At 41.1% G+C, this 22692-nt stretch overlaps 1 protein-coding gene across 2 annotated transcripts in view; it reads right to left on the bottom strand.

Annotated features, from left to right (window-relative positions):
- Nucleotides 1–22692, bottom strand: part of PRR16 (proline rich 16) — a 118660-nt gene that overhangs the window by 20846 nt on the left and 75122 nt on the right. Inside the window, exon 2 of one of the 2 annotated variants that reach the window (XM_028748184.2) lies at nucleotides 13525–14340. In XM_028748184.2, coding sequence (XP_028604017.2) covers nucleotides 13582–14340 — 759 coding nt within the window. In that variant the 3' untranslated portion in view covers nucleotides 13525–13581. Of the gene's footprint in view, nucleotides 1–13441; nucleotides 14341–22692 lie in introns of both variants that reach the window. The other variant, XM_028748183.2, reaches the window with a different exon arrangement.

Genomic DNA, 22692 nt, shown 5'->3' on the forward strand with positions numbered 1-22692 from the left:
CTGCCCTGTGGAAGGCCCTCCCATCAGATGTCAAGGAAATAAACAACTATCATATTTTTCCGTGTATAAGACTAGGTTTCCCCCCCTAAAAAATAATGTCAAAAATTAGGGGGCATCTTATACATGGATACATCTCCCTCCATTTTCTTAAATCTGAGTCCCACAAAATAGGAGGCGTCTTATACATGAGGGTGTCTTATAGACAGAAAAATACGGTATCTGACTTTTAGAAGATATCTGAAAGCAGCCCTGTTTTTAATGTTTGATTTTTAAATCACATTTTTAATATTTTTAATATTCTGTTGGGAACCAATCAGAGTGGCTGGGGAAACCCAGACAAACGGGTGGGGTATAATTAATTTGTTGTTGTTGCAGATAAAACAAGCAAAATGATGTCACCCATTTAAGTATCTGTTAATGATCTATCATTGTAGATGGATTTGCGTGATTTTCTAGAGAGCTTCGCAGAGAAGGTTTTTTCTGCTTTACATCCATTTTGATGCACTGAAAAAACAAAACTCACAACACATATCAATCTTTAGCTGTCACGTACTTATATCAGCACAATTACTTCTGCCACTTTGCAAAACATAGGGTTCAAACTATTATGAGTGATGCAACACACATATCAAGCTATCAGAAACAGATGAGAAGATAATACAATCCCCCAACAAAAGTGATGAAATGGTAGCAAGTTGAAAACAAGTTTTGCTTATCAGGCAATGCTACCAAAATAAAGAGTCCATCTTGGTTCCCACTGTCAGATTCTTTGCTACTGCTATGACACAGATCTCAGGATGTTAAAAGGTTAGACCAGGGGTCAGCAAACTTTTTCAGCAGGGGGCCGGTCCACTGTCCCTCAGACCTTGTGGGGGGCCAGACTATATTTTTTTTTGGGGGGGTGAACCAATTCCTATGCCCCACAAACAACCCAGAGATGCATTTAAATAAAAGGCCACATTCTACTCATGTAAAAATACACTGATTCCCGGACCGTCCGCCAGCCAGATTTAGAAGGCAATTGGACCGGATCTGGCCCCCGGGCCTTAGTTTGCCTACCCATGGGCTAGACAGATAATATCTACGTAGTAAGGCTTGTCAACAAGCACAACATTAATAACTTGGGTCTTCCACCTGAAAGATTCTTGTTAAATACATCTCTTAATGGGGTATGTTATCGGCACAAACTGCATGCAATATTTGTAGCTGTGTACGGAAAAAAACATTTATTATTTATTAGTACTTGAGTTAAAAGAATAAGTGTTTGGTCAAGTTATGAATACACTAAAAAGGTTAAGGGACCCCTGACCATTAGGTCCAGTCGTGGCCGACTTTGGGGTTGCGGCGCTCATCTCGCTTTATTGGCTGAGGGAGCCGGCGTACAGCTTCCGGGTCATGTGGCCAGCATGACTAAGCTGCTTCTGGTGAACCAGAGCAGCGCACGGAAACACCGTTTACCTTCCCGCCGGAGCGAGACCTATTTATCTACTTGCACTTTGACGTGCTTTCGAACTGCTAGGTTGGCAGGAGCAGGGACCGAGCAACGGGAGCTCACCCCGTCGCGGGGATTCAAACCGCCGACCTTCTGATCAGCAAATCCTAGGCTCAGTGGTTTAACCCACAGCGCCACCCACATCCCTATGAATATACTACTAATGAGTTAAATTTTATATTATGCTTAAATACTCGAGCTCAAAATGAAACAGAGAGAACAACTAGAATTGAAGCCTAGAGACCTTTAGAAATGGTGGCTCTTAACTGAAAGTAAATAAGGCATAACTTCTCTGTATGGATTTCCAAGTGGATGTCCAAGCCAAGCCACGCCTTGGTTGGGATGACTGGGATCAGGAAATCTGCACAGGGATTTGCTTTTGTCTGATTCCTGCCCCATTCTTAGCATGGGGGTGATTTAAGTATTTTGTTAATTCAGGATGCGCCTCATCTATATGCGGGTGCTAACTGTTTAAAGCTCTTTAAGGGGAACTCAGGGGAGCTTCCGAAAAGGTTTGTCCATCTTCAACATAAGAATCCCCCAAATATTCACAAGGAAGGCAGAATCAAGAGTACCTGCTTGCTACAGACCTGCATTCTTTTAGTGAAATAGTTACAGGCAGTGCTATTTTTCTAGAAAAGAGGTGACAGAAATCACCATGAACACCTCCTTTGTTCTCTTAGAATGGCAATGGTGCTCACCTGAGAAGTGCCGGAACTGAGTCCCAGCGAGTTCAGGCTGAAAAAAATCCATGATTACAGACTTAGTAAATACAATTATTAATCCAGTTGCAGGACTGCATCAGAGTCATAACCAGAGTAAATAGGTAAAGGTAAAGGGACCCCTGACCATTAGGTCCAGTTGTGACCGACTCTGGGGTTGCGGCGCTCATCTCGCTTTATTGGCCGAGGGAGCCAGCGTACAGCTTCCAGGTCATGTGGCCAGCATGACTAAGCCGCTTCTGGCAAACCAGAGCAGTGCACGGAAACGCCGTTTACCTTCCCGCTGGAGCGGTACCTATTTATCTACTTGCACTTTGACGTGCTTTTGAACTGCTAGGTTGGCAGGAGCAGAGACTGAGCAACGGGAGCTCACCCTGTCGCGGGGATTCGAACCGCCGACCTTCTGATCGGCAAGTCCTAGGCTCTGTGGTTTAACCCACAGCGCCACCCGTGTCCCTCAACCAGAGTAAATATGAATAGCTAAACTCCACTGATCTGAAGACTTTGTTGGGTGCCACCCTCATTGTTTATACATCTTCTCTGTTTCTATATATAGGGTGCATTTATAAGCAATAAACACAGGAAAATTACAGCTTCGAGTCAAAGGTCAAGTTTCTTGTTAAAAGGAAAAAATAGAAAAGTTATTTATTAAACAATGATCATTTTCTGGCTTATATTAATAATATACATCAGCTATGCTGACATGATCAATGGTCTAATTTGGTAATACAACATTTTTGGTCTCTTATCCACAATGGCTTATTTATTTCTCAGAAAAGGATGAATTCTGTTTGTTTTCAACAAGTATGTAGGAGATCGATTTGCCAGTATGAAATAATGCACACAATTTTTCATTCAAGTTAACTTTGCCTGGTTCAATTTCCACATGCATCATGACTCATCATAAAGCAAGCATTCTAGCCCACCATAAATTAAGCGATCAATCAAAAATTAAAAGAAATCTGAAAACTCCAATCTTGTTTAGGACATGTGCTTGTAAGATACTGTACAAAAAGTGTATTGCATTAACACAAGCTCACTGACACAAATCTGATGTGCCACATGCTTCCTCCTGCCACCCCCAACCCCAGCAATAGTTTAAATAAACTTGGAATAGAATGTGGCTGCTATTTTCTAATTTCCACCAGAAATAAATAACAGCTGTTGCCTGAAGCAAGAGAGGCAAGCATTGATCTCTTTGATTCATTACAAGAACACAAACTGTACATTGAGTTTTTATTTCTATTAGTGTTTCAAGATACTGTTTTAATGTAGCTTCTCCCTTCTCCATGTTCCATTGTAGAAGAAATCATACAAAGCCAAGTTTAATAAAAAAGAAAGAAAGGCCCTAATACAACAAACCACAACTGAAGCCACATACCACAGAAGTCAGGAGTGCAACTTCATGATAAAATTCTCATCACCCGTCTTGTTTAAGGAAATAAAAGGGAATGGAACCTAGTGGAAGTTTCACATATTGCAAGTGCCATTGCAATGTAATACTGAATTACACTGAAATTCATTTGCCATTTTGTTGCCATTCAACCAGTTTGGAGATAGTTTTTGAACTTTATTTTTTTTAAAAAAACAACCACTCTCTCAATGAGAGAGAAAGATATCATGGAGATATCGGCAGACTTTGGGTTTGCTGGTTTTTTTTAATCTTTGGGGGAACCCCAAAATGAGGACTGAACATGATCAATAGACAATGAAGAAGAACTAGACCATTCTGGGGAAACAGAAAATCAAGGGGAAGAGGAAGAGAATGGAATATCTCAGAAAAAGACAGCACTCCACACTGCAACATTTAGTTGCAGGCCCCACCTATTTTGTATGTAATACATAAAATAAGTTCATATTCAAAAGTTTTGTAAAAATTTACTATAACTCTTGGAACTGTCAGCAGGAATATTAGTTTTTCCATCTTAAAGTACCTTTCACGTTTTGTTTTCATATTCAGACTGATATGATGTGCTGAATAAGACTTGTACTGCTCCACTGGTCATTTTGTTAGCTATTCATGCTGATGATGATACACAGTGTAAAACTAATGAAAGGATGTGGAAGCAACACAAAGTTAATAATCATCTGTGTGGCAAGAGACACTAGGAGTTATCCACAAATATTTATCAGTCTTAGCATGTGGGCAGGATTTATGTGGGGAATTGCTCCTTAAACCAATGAGGCCAAGTATGAAAAAGTAGTTTATCTGGAAAAAGTGAAGAAGAAGGAGAAGAAAAAAGAGAGAAGGCAACAACCACAGATAGAGACAGTTCTCACTAGATGACCTTGAGTGGGAGCACTAAGCTAGGAATGTGGAATGCAGACAGAGCCCCAATATTTTCTCACCAGGAATGTGAAATCCCAGACACTATAGGTGGCAGTTTTGAGTTATATTAGCACCTAGGGATTCATCACAATGGATCAAGTCTACGTTCTTTCAGATCCTGGCTATCCCCTTGTACAAAACCCCAGACTAATTATTGCTGTTCATCCTTGGGCGAAATGGCGTCTTTGCCCACTAACCCAATCTGATGTGGTTCACCATCCAGTCAAATCCACCACAAGCTACATGGTGGTGCAACATCAGAATTCACAGCGTGTAGCAACAATATTGCATTGCGATGCAACTGGGAGTAGCAGTTTGCCTGCATTTCCCTGCAATGGAAGCGCTTCTCTGCACTTTCATAATGTTAAACCAGTTACCTCCCAGTTAACAGCTATTTAATGCCCTTGTTTTGTTGCCGAAGTCACATCTAGATACATTCCCATGTCCAACTATACCTTCTGTTACGACACAATTATGCTTTCTTTTTTATTATTAATGCAACAACCTGTTTCCATTCTCCAGGGAAATGAGTATATGAGCGTGGCAAGCAATCCTATGCTCTAATAAATAAGCACACATGGCAGCTTTTATATCCACAGCAGTGCAGCTTGGTAAGAATTTGTTATCAACAATGTATGCTGCCTCAAGACATTTCCAGTAATGAAAATGTTGCCAGTATCTAATGGTTATGTGCACGCACACAAAAAGCAAATAGCTTTAAGATCACCCCACCTCCTTTCCATGGAGATTAAAAAGCAAAAGGCAGTTTGTCAGTGTTTCTGAATGTTTTGTATCAAACGAATTGGTTAATAAAAATTAAAGGCGCATTCTTTTCTTATCTTGAGGAAGTCACATTAGTGAACTCTTGACATGTTTAAATCCCAGTATGAATTGCCTCAGGAATCTAATATTTTGGTTTGTTGTTGTTAGCTTCTTTTTAATATCTTCATTGAAAGAGAGTTGAGAGGTAGAAATTTTAGGATAAATATAAATGATAAAACAGTTGCAAAGCAAAGGACAGTGAACATGAATGGAATGATCACAAGCAGTAGAGCAGAGCTGAAATAATAATTACGTTCTAGGAATCTGTCCTACTCTTTCTCGTTTTTTCTTTCTGAGACACAATGGGGCATGAGGAATATTCTGTATGGTTTGCCAACCGTACCATTTTCTAGAACCAAGCAGATTTTGTCCCTGACTATTTGGCTCAAGCTCAACATCGCTGGCAGTGATGTGAAAATTATTCACATCTGATGGAACTTTGGTATTCAAAAAATGCAGGCTGTGTGAGTTACTTTCCAAATGGAGATGCCAGATAGTGTCAGCATCCATGCTAAGGAGAGAAGCAGATGCCAGCTCTCAACTTCTTTTGTGTAGTGGACTGTAGAGCTGACTGGCCAAACATGAGGCACTAATTATATCCTGCAGAACCATTTTTGTAGTAGCAACAGAGTCACCCACGGGATCCCGTGGTAGCTGGCATTGCTGAATATAACGCTCCAAAATTTTTTGCAACTACTGTGACATAACAGTGAACCATATGTTATTATTTTTATCTGTTTGCCTATATGGCATCATCGGTATGCATGGTGCTTGGTGCTTTACAGTGTAAAGAAGCATCTTACATTCTTCAACCTGACACAGAAAGAGGCAGGAAGTGGAGGTAGAGGTCAACAGGAAGCAGGGAAGCAATGTGCTTAGGCTTAAGTTACAGGTTGACTTGCAGGTAGGCTACGGGAGGCTTTGTGGAAAAGGTGAGGTTTTTATGAGCGGTTTGAATAAAGTAAGAGAAGTGTGTTTTGGAAGGCACTTACTGTATAGGTCTCTGGACAAGCAAGGGAGAATGGGCAGAGTCTTTAGAGGGATCTGGATAATTAAGGGTGGTGGAGCCAAAGGAGTGAAGATCCCAGGCAGGGATATATCGGGAATGGTAAGGGAGGGCTTTGGAAGTAAAGGCAGGAGTGGACAGAAAACCAGTGCAGGCATTTTAGGAGAAACATTACATGATCAGAGTCACAAGGGAAGTCAGTGATTCTGGCAGCAAGGTTCTGAGTACATGTGAGGAGACTAGAGTAAGATAATTGATGCCTAGAATAAAAGAGACAACATTGAGATCAGCAATCATATTTGATCATCAGAACGATCTGGGATTCCAGACAAAAAACAAAGGGGAGGGAACACGTTGAAAGGTTGGTTCCCTGCAGATTACAGGTCAGAGTTGAGCAAATACTTTCAGTTTAATATATTCCCATTATCCTGAATTCTGAGAGGCTACATAAAATAAAATCAATGAAGGAATGAATGGCAGCCACAGGCCCTCTGATCCAGATCACAGTGCATGGAAGGGGTAAAAGGTTAAAGTCCTCTTCCTCTCACATTCCCAATCTGGATTCCACCCCACCCACCCCCCCCACACACACACACTTCAACAATGCTGCTTTTTAATGAAATAAAAAGGCAATCAAAAGTTAATCACAGGGAGCTAACCCTTGCTCTTAATGATCCACAGGTACCTAACACCACACGAGTCCCAGTGACCTCGGGCAGATCCACACCATATATTTAAAGCACATTTGATGCATATTTAAAGAACATAGCTTCTCCAAGAGAATCATGGGAACTGTAGCTTGGCAAGTTTCTTGGAACTTCAGCTCTGTGAGGGTGAAACCACAATTCCTGGGATTCCTTGGGGTATGGCATATGCTTAAATGTGTGGTGTGGATCTGCCCTCACTCTAATGCTTGTCCTTCTGGTTTTGGAGCAGGTAATCCCTCTCCCACAGCCAAGACAAACAATAGGACCAAATAAAAATGAGTCAAGCAAGAACAATGACAGCTTGTTGCTGCTGAAGGAGATGAAGGGAACAACAAAGCTAAGTACGGAAGAAAAATCATAGATAATTACCAGGAATCTCCCAGGTAAGACTGGGATTCTTGCTAACCATGGTGGATGAACCAATGAAGCAGTTTTGTACATTCCTATTGGATGATAAGGCACTGCTTTCTAGCAATGACATCCTGACATTTCCATTGATCAGACAGGGCAATCTTATTAAGATCCTGAACACAAATTAAATGTTTAACATTTAGTTAACATTTTTGCTTTATAAATGTTCTCTCTTCAGCATTAAGGTAATTGTACTGAGGAAGGAAGATGTGTTGACTTGAGAAATGCCAGTTGTGGAATTCCTTAGAAGGATAGTGTATGCCATATTTTGAATACAGTCAAATCTTGGTTGTTGAACATAATCCATTCTGGAAGCCCGCTTGGCTTCTGAAATGTTTGACAACCGAAGCACGGCTTCTGATTGGTTGAAGGAGCTTTCTGCACTCAAGTGGAAGCCACATTGGATGTTTGGCTTCCAAAAAACATTGGAAAACCAGAGCATTTACTTCTGGGTTTTCAGCATTCGGGAACCGAAACATTCCAAAACAGAGGCGTTCAGGACCCGAGGTTTGACTGTATGGACACCTTTCAAAATTATATATTGTGTGTACATGAAAACATGCCAGCATTTCTGTCAACATTACACACATGAAGTAGGTTGTTGTCTGGAGAAGGCAACAGGCTAGCCACTCCTGCTGTACATAAAGGCACAAAACCAGCTGGTGTAAATGCATGCAGAAGGTTTTTTAAAGATAATAATAATCCTGCTTTTATACTTCAATGCTACATTAACTTTTTCAATGCACATATCATTTACACAAACAAACAAACTGAGAGAATGTCTGAGCCACGATGTTGCACTTTCCGCTTTTGCAAAAATCATGAACATGATACCAAAACAAACTGCAGTCTCCCAAATCAATACAGTAATGTGCATGTTTGCGGCAAGATATGGGAGAAAACTCTTGGAAAAGATGAGCTTCTTCTGAATTGTTGCTTATGAACCTTGAGTTTATTCTAAAGCAAGCCAATGGAGTTCACCCATCACTATCTGATACACACTATGATAAAGATGTTATTGCAATTTTTATGAGCTACACCATTGTGCACTTAATCACAGTGACACTGAGGCCTCTCTATTAAATTATGCAACTGCAAATTCTGTTCTAATATGCTCTCAAAATTGAAGACTCCAATATATAATGAGTGTAGGTTACAATCAATGCATGGCTCTATATATAGAAACCTAATTCCATCCTCCCCAAATTTAATGTGCTCTAAATGATGCACTTAAGCGTAAGTAACTATCTTTTTGTATATCTTTGAGAAGATGTTGCTGCATTAATTTTATTCATTCTAACTCAAACATTTAAAAGAACATGTTCTTCCATTTCTTTCTCAGTCACAGGTTGATGCCATGGAAATGCCCATGGCATTTCATTTTAGAGTTAAAGTTCTGCAGATTCATTATAAACTCTTGGCATGATCCAGTCAAGCTCTCAATGGAAAAAAGGAAAAAGAAGAAAAAGAAAGAAACTCAAATATTTATATCTCTCCCTGAAAATCAGTGGGACTCAAAAGTCTGTAAGTTTGACCCTGTTTTCCCCTGATTCAGCCTGTAAAATAATATCCAAATCTGAATTGTTCTGAATTATATTTGGCTTGCTACTGTCCTTTAATATCCAGGAATAAAAGAGTAACATAACATTTTCCTTCCTCCATATAAGAACTGCAACGTTATATGAATGCCTCATTCCCTCCAGTACTTTTGACATAATCACCAGAGAGCACAGAACACATCTGAACTCATCTCATCTAAGACCCTTATCCTCAATAATGATGGGACTCACAGATACAAAATACTATCTATCTATCTATCTATCTATCTATCTATCTATCTATCTATCTATCATCTATCTATCTATCTATCTATCTATCTATCATCTATCTATCTATCTATCTATCTATCTATCTATCTATCATCTATCATCTATCTATCTATCTATCTATCTATCTATCTACCTACCTACCTACCTACCTACCTATCTATCTGTCTATCTATGCTATGTGCAAAAGGAATGTTTATATGAATCGATACTTTATTATCACTTTGGAACTATACTATAACACTTTATTGTTTACATTTTTTACTCTTTGCTTCTTTCTTTTTGTTATGTTTTGCTTTTTAACAAAATCAATAAAATATTACATGTAAAAAAAAAGGAATACATTCAGGAAGTGATCCTCGTAACCACAAACAATGCTAAAGGTAACTTAACAACAGGTTTAAACTAGGATGGAAGGGAAACGATATGCAAAATGTTATATATAGCTGAATCAAATACTCAGGAAGAAATTTTAAATGCTTGCATCTTATTTGAGATGGTATTTTAAGAGTCCCCAAAGTCAGTTTAGAAGGCTGACATGGGAGAACTTTGCTGACATTCCTAGCTACAGTCACAGTCTTAGTTGCAGTAATGTTGATATAGTTAAGAGACTATTACAGTGGTACCTTGGTTCTCAAACTTAATTTATTCCGGAAGTCCATTCCAAAACCAAAGCGTTCCAAAACCAAGGTGCATTTTCCCATAGAAACTAATGCAAAATGGATTAATCCGTTCTAGACTTTTAAGAATAACCTCTAAAACAGCAATTTAACATGAATTTTGCTACCTAACGAGACTATTGATCCATAAAATGAAAGCAATAAACAATGTACTGCAGTCACACAATCAATCAATCAATAGCTGAACTGGGTTCCACTCAGTCACAAAAACAAAACAAAAAAGCCCCAAAAACAAAACCTCAAAATAAATAGCAAAAACAGACAGACCTCAGCATAACACTCAAAATGGAAGTCTGGCACTCAAAAAGTCTGGCAATCAAATCAAAAGCGTAACACTCAAAACGGAGGAAGTTCGGCTTCCGAAAAACGTTCGCAAACCAAAACACTTACTTCCGGGTTTCCAGTGTTTGGGTTCCAAGTTGTTTGAGTACCAATGTGTTTGAGAACCAAGGTACCACTGTACATGGTTTCCTGGCACCCTTTAACATTTTTTTAAAAAATTATATCCTGAATCTATGAGATATTGTACTGGCCAAACACCTGAGACCCTAGAATTCTAATGTGAATGCTCTTGTGCCTTCAACGAGATTTTGAGATCTTACAAGAGATTTTCTGCCACCACAGCAGCGAGCAATCAGTGCTGTTGCCCTCAGAGTCACCCGCAGCACTTGAAACGCCATAGCAAGTTACACACAAACATTGACAAGAGCAGGCAGATCACTGAACGAGCAATAGCGCTAGAACATGATCTCTCCAAGAGTTGTTGGGTTTTGTTTTTGTGCATTCCCAAATTAATTCATTGACACAGCTATGTGCATTTGATCCTAAGAGTTTAACAATGAAATCCTGTGCATGTCTACTTAGATGTAAGCCCGGCTGAATGGGACTTACTCTCAGGTGAGTGCCTGCAATTCTGCAACCTAAGCAAGTTTTTAGTGGCAGGTTGGGTGAACAACTTGGCCTCCCCTACAAAAGCATGCATGACTTGCTTTAGCGACTGAGGATTAAACAGTCATATCTTGGAAGTCGAATCGGAATCCATTCCAGAAGTCTGTTCAACTTCCAAAACGTTCAGAAGCCAAAGTGCGACTTCCGATTGGCTGCAGGAAGCTCCTGCAGCCAATCAGAAGCAGCAGAAGCCTCGTCAGACGTTCAGCTTCCAAAGAATGTTCACAAACCGGAACACTCACTTCCTGGTTTGCGGCGTTCAGGAGCCAAAACGTTTGACTCGCAAGGCGTTCAGGATCCAAGGTATGACTGTACAAACTAATAAGTACTGTAGTCAGCCGAAACATTTCACCTCAATAAAATGTAACTTTCCTTTGCACTAAGCATTTTGAATGCAAATGCTTTTGGCTGGTCTGTGTTCTAAACATTCTTATAGTAAGCAAGTGCTCATCTCCCCCCACCCCCCACAACGTTGAAATCAATTGGTCTTAACAGTGCTTTGACTTAGCCTGATTGTGGCCTGGTTATCATTGTATCATTGTTTGGATTAGTAGTTGGACCAAGGTTGCAAAGAACAGATAACAGTGGAATCACTGTTTTGGTTTAATATTTTTTATTATTAAAGATTGCAACTGTAATGGCTTGGATGTAAAGGTGCCCAATTGCAGAAGTGGACTGTACGTCCGTTAGCAAAAAGGGGTGTGTTGGTGTCTGATCATTCCCCATTCTGGGCCAGGTGAAAAAGAAGACAGGGCTGCTGTACCTTGAATAGTTGTGCAAAAAAGAGAATTTCAGCAGGTGTCAGTTGCATGAAAGGGAGAAGTGCAAAAGTCCATGTGCTCACACAAGTTAGAATTCAAGCTAATGAAATGGCTAAACTTTTACTTTCCAAGAGCAGACCAATGCTAACTGATTTTCAAGTTAAACCTTTGGGATGTATCGGCCTTCAATGATGGCAAAATTGTGTATAACCAATTCCTAGGATGCTCTGTATAATTCATCAAAAATTGCAAGCACGTTTCTAAACAAAAGGCTCACTGCAGGAACACTTCACTGATTGATCAATCACCTTTGCCTCATAACCTTCATACTTAAAGTAAGTATTATTGACTCTGCAACCATTTTTAAACATCAGACGATTTTTCCCAATAACAGCCATTCAACCAAATATAAACAAGGGGCAGTGATAGAGAAAGTGTGAGTCTGTGAATGCTAATATTTTGTTTCTGGGAAGTTTTCAATCTTTTCAAAGAATTCTTCAATTGTTTCAGCACCTGACCCGATAACCTCTGCAAAAATTCCTACTGCTGTCAACAGGATTATTGTTTCACAGAAGGAAAACATGAGCAAGAAACTGAATATGACTTAGCATATGACCTATCATCAACAAATAACATTTGATCCATTTTTTGTGTGTGGCGTGGCGTGGGGGAGGAAATAGATGCTGAGAAAAGTGTTCCTGCCACATTTTCTCTTGACGGAAATATTGTTAACCTGCAGTTGCTACTTTGGTAGGGACGCAGGTGGCGCTGTGGTCTAAACCACAGAGCCTCTTGGGCATGCCGATCAGAAGGTCAGTGGTTCAAATCCCCACAACGGGGTGAGCTCCCATTGCTCTGTCCCAGCTCCTGCCAACCTAGCAGTTCGAAAGCATGCCAGTGCAAACAGATAAAATAGGTACCGCTGCGGAGGGAAGGTAAACAGTGTTTCCATGCACTCTGGCTTCCATCACAGTGTCCTATTGTGCCAGAAGCGGTTTAGTCATGCTGGCCACATGACCTGGACAAAAGCCAGCTCCCTCGGCCTGAAAAGTGAGAAAAGTGCCGCAACCCCTCAGTTGCCTTTGACTGGGCTTAACCGTCCAGGGGTCCTTTACCTTTTTTGCTACTTTGGGGCACTTTGAAGTGCTCATGAAGAACATTTGGGTTGTTAAATAACAGCCTGCATTTTCTTGGGGCAAAAAGGGCATGCAGTATAATAATCTAGGACATTTTTTTTTTGCTTCCACTACAAATTCCCTATTGATCCAAGATCTCTGCCGTTTCAGATCATTCTGTGTAATCATATATTCCTAGAAAATGCATTTCGAAAGAATCACATAGAGGTGGCGAGCATTTTAGGCATGCCCAATTGAAGTGCATAGGTTTTAGGGACTCTGAAGAAGAAGAATGGGGGCAAAATGGGGGGGGCGTAATGGGGTGGGGCGGGCTTTCTGTGGTGGTCAGGAACAGAACCTCCACACAAAATGTATTTTCCAAACCACCTTTGACTTCACTATTAATTGCTGCTGCACATCTATGGTTTCCCAAATGAACATTTAATTGCCTCTTTAGGCCACACCTAAAGCTGCTCCACTGTAAATAATAATAATAATAATAATAATAATAATAATAATAATAATTAAAAAAAAATACCAGTGATCACTTACACAATGATAATTATAATTTTTAACCATGAAATGTGTTTGTGGATCGGACACCAGCTTTATCTGTACTCACCATGTGATTTTTATGCCACTTCATCGAAGAAAGGGTGTAATATATTTGGGCTTTTTATTGCTTGAGTAGAAAGTGCTCATTACCTTTTTCATGTTTTATACATAAGGAAAAAAATAAGAGAGTTTTCCAAGTGGGATACATCACACTGTTGTAGTGGTCGATTTCCTCAAGATGGTCTTCTGGGGTTTTGGTGCGGTTTGTGGAGGCACAGTTGCAGGTCTGAGAGGAGGAAAGCTACTACTGGGGCTTATTCCCACCCCTCCATTTTCTAACGGAAAAGGAGGAAGCGGAGGAGGTGGTGGTGGCAAGGGAGGGCATTGGTGAGAAAGCTTTCCCAGCGTGTGGGCAGGTTCGCTGTGCAAGTGAACCTCCCTGTTTTTAATATTATACCGAACATCACAGTCTGCACAATAGCCATGGTACTGGACTTTTTCATTAAATCGTACCCGTTCCCGCGTTCCAGGCTGCGGGCACCTGTCTTTCTCAGACCTGTGCATCAGAGGCTGCATCGGGACTTTGTCCAAGTTACTATTCGGTATACAACATATATCCCCATTGGGAATTTTATTTGGTCCACCCGGTAAGCCTCCGTTTCGTAGTAGAGTCCCATTAGTCTTTACAGGGTTGGCAGGGATAACTGGCCTATGAGGGTCTTCGCACCGGACTGGAGTCAGCCGCGGAGGAGGAGGTGGTGGGTTCGGCTTCCGCAGCACGGTGAGAATGGCAGACGGGTGGGCTGGGGGCTTGATGAGGGGCGCGTTGGCTCGGACTTTGACTTTCTCCAAACTGGATGCTGTTGTGCTACTTGAGCTGCTGTTCAACGTGTCCGTTTTTGAGCTGTCTGTCATCTCATCCTCCAGCTGCAAGTCAGAAGTCAGGGTGTCAATCTGGTCAACCACCTGCACGGAAACCAAACACAAATTGTAATAAAAACTGGGGGGGGGGGGGTAAGGGAAAGGCAAGCCCGCTCGCCATCATCTTTGCCTTCGCTCAAATGTTCAAGGAAGGCTTCCACAGCCTGGCGCCCTCCAGGTGTTGTTGGACTACATATTCCACTAGGCCTGGCCAGCATGCCCAATGGTCAGTGATGATGGGAGCTGGAGTCCAAGAACGTTTGGAGGGCATCAGGTTGGGGGGGGGTGGCTGGTATAAGGCACAAAACCTGAACATGCAGTTTCATAGAATAGTGGTTCTTTGTGTTCTAAATTCTGTTCAATGTAAAAATAATATTCTGTGTACTTATTTAAATTCCTCAGAAACCAGGAGCGTGTCCAAAACGTGAACTTGTGTCTTCAGGGAGAGTGCTACCTCATCCAGCAAAGGCTAAATCCCTATTCCCTGTTCTGCTTCCAACTGACCAAAAAGAGCACCTCTGTCTTGTCTGGATTAAGTTTCAATTTGTTCACCCTCAGGCTCTCTCCCTTCCTCCCTCAAACACTCACCTCTGTTGTTTCCACCAAAATATGCTAAGCCTATTGTATCTTCTATACATTCCTACTTTAGGCATCGTTTTGAGGCTTTTCCTTCTGTTTCTATGCTTCCATATCCCAAGTGATCCTTTTAAACCACCTAGCCCAGTACTGTGTCATCTGAAGGGCAGAATCTGTCCCTGATTTTAGGCAGAACAATCGCACATTCCCTACTGTTAAAAATTTTTGGGCTGGAGATAGCAGGAGCTGAGACTGGGATACTGTGCATTCAGAGCACATACTCTTGCATGACTCCCCTCCAAGAAGGTGAAGCATCCCAGGTGATTGTGGCCAAATTCTTTTGCTAAGCTGGCTGAAAAATAGGCAACATGGGGAAAGGGGGGAGGGATGCTCAGAAAAACCTGCCAGAGAAAGTCAAAATGTATGTGCAAATAATTTCAAGCAATTATCCTTTTGCTGTTTTCCATCTCTGCAGAGAATGTTAACCAAGTCTTTTTTTAAAAAAGAAGAAAAGAAAGAAAATATTAAAAAGATTAAAGATTGGTTTACAGCTATTTGAGTACAAAGAAAGGGGAACGTTTAAAGTCCCCCCCCCCCATTTCTCAGCTCTTTCATATTTTCTCAGAGCATAGAAAAAGGATTACATTTCAAGTTCTCAGGGTCACTGTAGTTTCTTATGCAATTGCAGAAAAATATGGCTGTACATATATTTCACAATTTTTTCTTCTAAACAGACCACTTCCTAGATGCATTCCCCAAATCAGAAGATGTGAGAATTATAGATAAGTGGATTCCCTCCCCTTTGTTTTTAGTTATTGTTCTATGTGTCGCATCTGTTTTGTTTTCACTACTGCATCCTCTAATTTAACTTAATTTCCATAATTAAATTCAAAACTCGCATATTTATAGTTTGCCACAGTGTACAGTTCACACCCGTTCATAAATTACTACAGTATGTCAGGTTATAAAGGTCACCTACTAAAGCCTTTTTTGCATACCAAAGTCCCAAAATGTGGTTTTTGTTAACACAATGCCTTTTGAAATAACTGATATGATACCTTGAAACAGTTATTTTTGACAGGTGTGTGTTGCATTTGTTCCAACTTCTAACCATTGGTAAGCGTTGACACTATTTGCATGAACTGAAAATGTCTAAAGCAGGGGTGTCTAAACTTTTTCAAAGAGGACCAGATTTGATGAAGTGAACATATGTGACCTTTTTTTTAGGATTGAAGTTGTTGAGCTTTTTTAGGATTTTTTAGGAAGTAAACTGCCATAAGGGCAGGATTAAACCAACTGGCAGACCGGTACTTTGGACATGCCTGGTCTAAAGTATCCAATAATTTAGCTCAATGAAGGGTACAACAGAGCCATTGTTAAGGTTACACTGATTATGTCTTATGAAATCACTTAAAATTCATTTTATTGGGAGGAGGGGTGGAAATAACAGAAATAAGCAACAATTACCCTGGGTTAAGTCTGCAAGTAGTACATGTGATCAAGGACCACAGCAGTTTAACACGTGCTAAGCCTTCTGTAGCACAAAAGTGTATATTTTTTCCACCTGCAATTGTTCATGCTAATTCTCAACATGCCACTTACAATCTAGATTCATTCAAGACCCTGCCATCCACAACAGTGGGTGAGGTTACCTGACACTCATTTGAAAACACTCCCCTTTTCCATGCCTTTTCTTCCCTGAAAATATCCCAGCTGAATGAAGGAGAAAGTGGAAATCTCAATCTTGATATATGCCCTCACCCATAACATCACTGGGCAAATGGGGATTTACCACCATCTCCATTGCCAAAATCACCTGCATCTGCTTCCAGATGGACATACAGCATAATTCATAGTCAATCTGAAATGAGCTTTTATTTTTGAAATTGTTATGTACTAAGCTTTAATCCTAGAACAATAGGCAAGTAGGATCCTAGAATGCAACAACTGATTGGCTTGCAGCGGCAGCCCAATCAGACCCCAGAAGGAAGTTAATCAGCTTATTAGGCTGGTAGGATCGTAGAATGCAACAACTGCTTGGCCTGCAGTAGTAGCTCAATCAGGCTCCAGGACGGAAGCAGAATCAGTCAGTCAGACGGGACTCATTGTGTAAAGAATGTATATAAAAGCCAGAGGTTTGGGGGGAAATTCAATCACTGTTTTACAAGCTGCAATAAAGAGCATGAAATCACTGCAGGACTCTGAGTATATTTCAGAAATGAACCCAGTTTCTCAAGAAATGCATTTCAGGGGCAAGCAATACGAAACAGATCCAGACTGTGTGTGGACAAAACAACTACTCAGTCTCCATTTTGATACTAGAACAAAATGCTGCATGTATGCAATCACAGCCACAACCCTGATGATGTTCAACATGCAAATTCCATCCAATGCAATTATTTTTCATTTGTGTGCTTTTGGGTTCGCAAACTAGATCCAATCAAACCAAGCTCCAGAAGGCCCAGCTTTGATTGACAAATCACATTACAAGTCAGGTCTGCACAGTGAGCGACCTACCAAGCCAAATGCAGTACATCAGTCACGTATTGTTGCCTGCCAGTTCTTGACAAACTCCATTTTTTGCAATCTGATGTAGACAGGGGGAAAAACTTCAGTGCTAATATTCATTGAGCAAACATGCCCTTAAATCAATCTGGATGTGACACTGCAGGCTTGATATATGGAACCTCCAAATCCAGTTAAATGTTCAAAAGCATCATTGCAACTTCAACAGAAGCAGAATATTGTCTGTCAAGGATATGGATCTGCCTTGTATTGATTTGTATCCTTGGCAAATTTAGCCCTGTGTTGCCTACTCAGGTGGTAGTAGCTGCCTAATATCTCTATTAGGTGTCCTTCCCAGCCCTGCTATCCAGAGATGGTGAGCACTTTTTGAATGTACAAAAAGGAAGTTGCCTTGTACCATATATAGTGGTGCCCCGCAAGACGAAATTAATTCGTTCCGCAAGTTTTGTCGTCTAGCGAATTTTTCGTCTTGCGAATTTTTATTTAGACAAAGGAAACAAAGTCACGAGACGTTTTCGTCTTGCGAAGCAAGCCCATAGGGAAATTCGTCTTGCGAGGCAACTCGCAAACGGAAAAACCTTTTGTCTAGCGAGTTTTTTGTCTTGCGAGGCATTCGTCTTGCGAGGTACCACTGTAAGTCTTCCTATCTAGCTCAGTTTCGTATACAGCAGAGCTAGTCTTCAAGATACCCTGCAGAGGACAGCAGGTTAGTCTACACCAGGCATAGGCAAACTCAGCCCTCCAGATGTTTGGGGACTACAATTCCCATCATCCCTGATCATGGGTCCTGTTAGCTAGGGATCATGGGAGTTGTAGTCACAAAACATCTGGAGGGCCGAGTTTGCCTCTGCCTGTAAGGTAAAGGTAAAAGGACCCCTGACCATTAGGTCCAGTCGTGGCCGACTCTGGGGTTGCGGTGCTCATCTCGCTTTATTGGCCGAGGGAGCCGGCGTACAGCTTCCGGGTCATGTGGCCAGCATGACTAAGCCGCTTCTGGCAAACCAGAGCAGCACACGGAAACACCGTTTACCTTCCCGATGGAGCGGTACCTATTTATCCACTTGCACTTTGACATGCTTTCGAACTGCTAGGTTGGCAGGAGCAGGGACCGAGCAACGGGAGCTCACCCCGTCGCAGGGATTCGAACCACCGACCTTCTGATCGGCAAGTCCTGGGCTCTGTGATTTAACCCACAGTGCCACCTGGTCTACACCAATTGGTAGCAGCTCTCCAAAATGTGTGACCCGGTATAATCCTCATCCATACCTCAGCCTATTTCTCCTATAGTGAAATATCTCATAACCCTCAGTGGAATAGCTTCATAAGATTTGGCCATTTAGCTTACATTCAGGGGTGATACTATTAAGTTCACAATAATAAGGAGGTAATTGCTGCCATGGAATTCTACTCAATATTGATCCAGAGCGGATTCCAACGTATAGTTAGCAGAGTAAAAACTTAAAACACGTTGCAGGATCCCCCCAAAATAGACCAGAGGCAATTGATATTTCACCCAGCGGAGCTATACTGCTACTGAAGACAAATGGGCATAATGGTCACAAATCCAAAACATTCACAATTGGCACTGTCCATAAGAAATCCAGTTGCCGCAGACTTAACTTAAACTTACAATAACTTAAAATAAGACTAAAACCTTAATACTAAGCATACAGTGGCACCTCTGGTTACATACGTAATTCGTTCCAGAGGTCCGTTCTTAACCTGAGGAACCATTTTAGCTAATGGGGCCTCCTGCTCTGCCGCACCGCCTTCACACAATTTCTGTTCTCATCCTGAGGTAAAGTTCTTAACCTGAGGTACTACTTCCAGGTTAGTGGAGTCTGTAACCCGAAGTGTTTGTAACCCGAAGTGTTTGTAACCTGAGATACCATTGTACAGTGGTACTTCGGGGTAAGTACTTAATTCGTTCCGGAGGTCCGTTCTTAACCTGAAACTGTTCTTAACCTGAAGCACTTTAGCTAATGGGGGCCTCCTGCTGCCGCTGCACCACCCGAGCACAATTTCTGTTCTCATCCTGAAGCAAAGATCTTAACCTGAAGCACTATTTCTGGGTTAGTGGAGTCTGTAACCTGAAGCGTATGTAACCTGAAGCGTATGTAACCCGAGGTACCACTGTACTATATAAAGAACACCACACCAGAAGGAATAGAAAGTGAAAGTGAAACCCAGTCTCCTTCTGGCCTATTTTTATAGTCAGTATGACCTTGACAGAAAGAGATAACAGAATCAGTTTAAACTAGCTGTACTCAGTTTCTCTGAAGGAATAACCCAAACATCATGAAGCTTCTTCTTGTTTCTTTCACAGAGAGAAGCTTCTAGAAGCTTCTAGAATTAAGTAGAATAGGAAAGATCTCTACACACCAGATCAATACTTTCTGCACTAAGAAATGCAAACTGACAAATTACACCCATCTAAGTTCCTATAGCCCGTCCTGCCCAGTTGCATTTGCATGGGTGCACACATGTGAAATTTCATTTTCTTCCTTCCCCAGCACTGCACACACAAACAGGAACAGGAACAATCTGTTTAAGTATAAGAGAACTCTGATAAATTAAATATACTGGCCTGTAATTCTGGCAGAAATTTTAAAAAATATACTTTTTCTTTAAGAAAAAAATGCATTTCAAAAGTTTCAACACTTTAATAACATTTCGATACAGAACAATGTACACCTTCTACCCTCTATTTCCACCGCACTGATTTTAAAGCACTCTTCCTTTGCTTTAAGTCTTAAGGGTTAGGCATTCCAATTTCATAACTACGATGCACGATTTACATCTTAATTTCTAGTTGAATAAGTCCTGAAACCCAAATCAAAAACTCCACAAGATGAGGCAGTTTCTCCAGGCTTCAGCTTAAAAAGAAAAGAAAAAAGCATAAATATTGTATGTTTTTGATGTAAAACAACCTGAGCATAAAAATGCAGTAGAAACAAGGTAGAATAATTTTACCTCGGGGTAGAAGTCAAAGGTCAGCCACATGATCAGATAGTATCATACTGACCTATTCATTCTATGCTAAGGCCTGGCTTCATTGCAGCCTTCTTACCTTGAAAAAGGAAACACCTGCTCCCCTCTATCTAGCAGAGATAACTTTAGAAATCTTAGACTTGTTCTCATTGAATTCTTGTGCCTTCTCATATGGATGCTCAAATACAAAATACATGTTCTGGCTATGAAGCGTTCATGCAAAAATCTGTTCCCGTATTCCCTCTTTAAAAATGTACAGAAATAGGATATTGATCCAGTCCTAATCTCTCTCTCTCCCTCTCTCCCTCTCTCTCTCTCTCTCTCTCTCTCTCTCTCTCTCTCTCACACACACACACACACACACAGAGTGCAATCTGCCTTCCCTCCAAAGGTAATAATAGTAATAATTTTATTATTTATACCCCACCCATCTGGCTGGGTTTCCCCAGCCACTCTGGGCAGCTCCCAGCAGAAGACTAAAAACACGATAAAACATCAAACATTTAAAACTTCCCTAAACAAGACTGCCTTCAGGTGTCTTCTAAAAGTCAGCTAGTTGTTTATTTCCTTGACATCTGATGGGTGAGCATTCCACAGGGCGGGCGCCACTACCAAAAAGGCCCTCTGCCTGGTTCTCGCAGTGAGGGAACCACCAGAAGGTCCTCGGAGCTGGACCTCAATGTCCGGGCTGAACAATGGGGGTGGAGATACTCCTTCAGGTATACTGGACCGAGGCCATTTACTCAATATACTCAAGCAGCTATTATGCTTGATAAGCAGCACATGTTTTTTGTACTCGAGTATCCATACTATCAAACATTACTGTAAGAAGAGCTCACAGGAAACTAAACGATGATTACTGTCAGTTACTCATTTACTCTTGAGAATAATCCTTTATCTTAAAGATCGTTATCATGCCTCCCAAGAAACACCCCCCCCCCCAGTTGTTTCATATTATTGTGCAGCATGGGATATTTCAAAGTAGATTTTTTTTGGCCATCTCTTCTTCGCAAGTCCATACATTTTCTCCTTACGGCATCTTGTAGTGTGTGTGTCGTTTGTTGACATGAAAGCAACTAGATAGGTATAAAGTATTGCACTTGTGTGTGGGGGGGGGGAGAGGTGAGACAAAGTGGGGCGTTAGTGCAACTCACCTCTGGTTCTGTGCTCCTACACACATATCCAGAGCAACCGAGTTTGTGCAATAATTCACCTGAGATTGCAACTGTGGCAATGAGTATACTGGCACAAGATGAAAAATAGAGCAATAGAATGCAGAGTAGATTAAGTGTTTGTCTAGGAATGACTGGTGGTTTTTATGAGATAACTTCTACATTTATATTTGCATTTGTGCCTGAGATGTAAGTGCTATGCAGTATTAAGGAATAAATACCAAGGCCTTAATGCATGAATCTTGGAGGCAAATAAGTATAAAACAAAGGATAATGCAACTTAGCCTTAAAAGGTTAGAGATAATATCTGTTGTATATCTTCTGAAGTGTGCTGACTCGAGTGACACTGATGTATAGCTCAGTGAATCTGACATTGCTTGGAAACCACATTTGGAACACAATTTAATACCAATGGAAAGCTAGGTTCGTCTTAACTATTTAGTGGGTGCACTTATAACCGAGAAGGTGCTTAACACTACTTTGGCCTGCACCTTCGCACTTAATTGCAAAATGTATAAAATCTAAGGAGGTGATGCATTAATGGTAAAATGGTAAAGCAAAAATCAAATTTTTTGAATGTTTAAATGCTCCATATATTTTAGGTATTGCTTCGAGAAAGAAAGTTCATTCTAAAACATGTCATTGTACATGCACACTGCATATATTCGGCAACATAATACAGCAAATTAAAACTAACTCAACACTAAACCATCCTGAGCAGTGGTGAAAAGCTGATGGTGGTCAGCATCTTTGCGAAGTGGGGTGAAAGGGGGGGCATTGCAGGTGATGTGGCATGTGCCTGCAGGACAAGTGGGGAGGTGGGCTATCTTGCACTTTCCTTGGCCTTCCTGAGCCCATTTGCTTTTCTTGCCCTTTTCACAAGACTGCGGCCAGTATGCTTTTGATTTGGTTTCTCCAGACTAACAAAAATGTGACCGAGGCAAAAGCAATTATTTCTTTGCTAGAATCTGCGGACAAGCTAAGGAAATAAGCTTTTTTTATATACAGTTGTTTAATCGAAAGATTTTCATGGTTTTTGTTACGATTCCCTCACTGCGAGATGCGATGTTACAGGGAACCAGGCAGAGGGCCTTCTTGGTGGTGGTGCCCATCCTGTGAAACGCCCTCCGAT

The sequence above is a fragment of the Podarcis muralis genome, chromosome 11 (genome assembly GCF_964188315.1).
Source record: "Podarcis muralis chromosome 11, rPodMur119.hap1.1, whole genome shotgun sequence".
Classification (NCBI taxonomy): Eukaryota; Metazoa; Chordata; class Lepidosauria; order Squamata; family Lacertidae; genus Podarcis; species Podarcis muralis.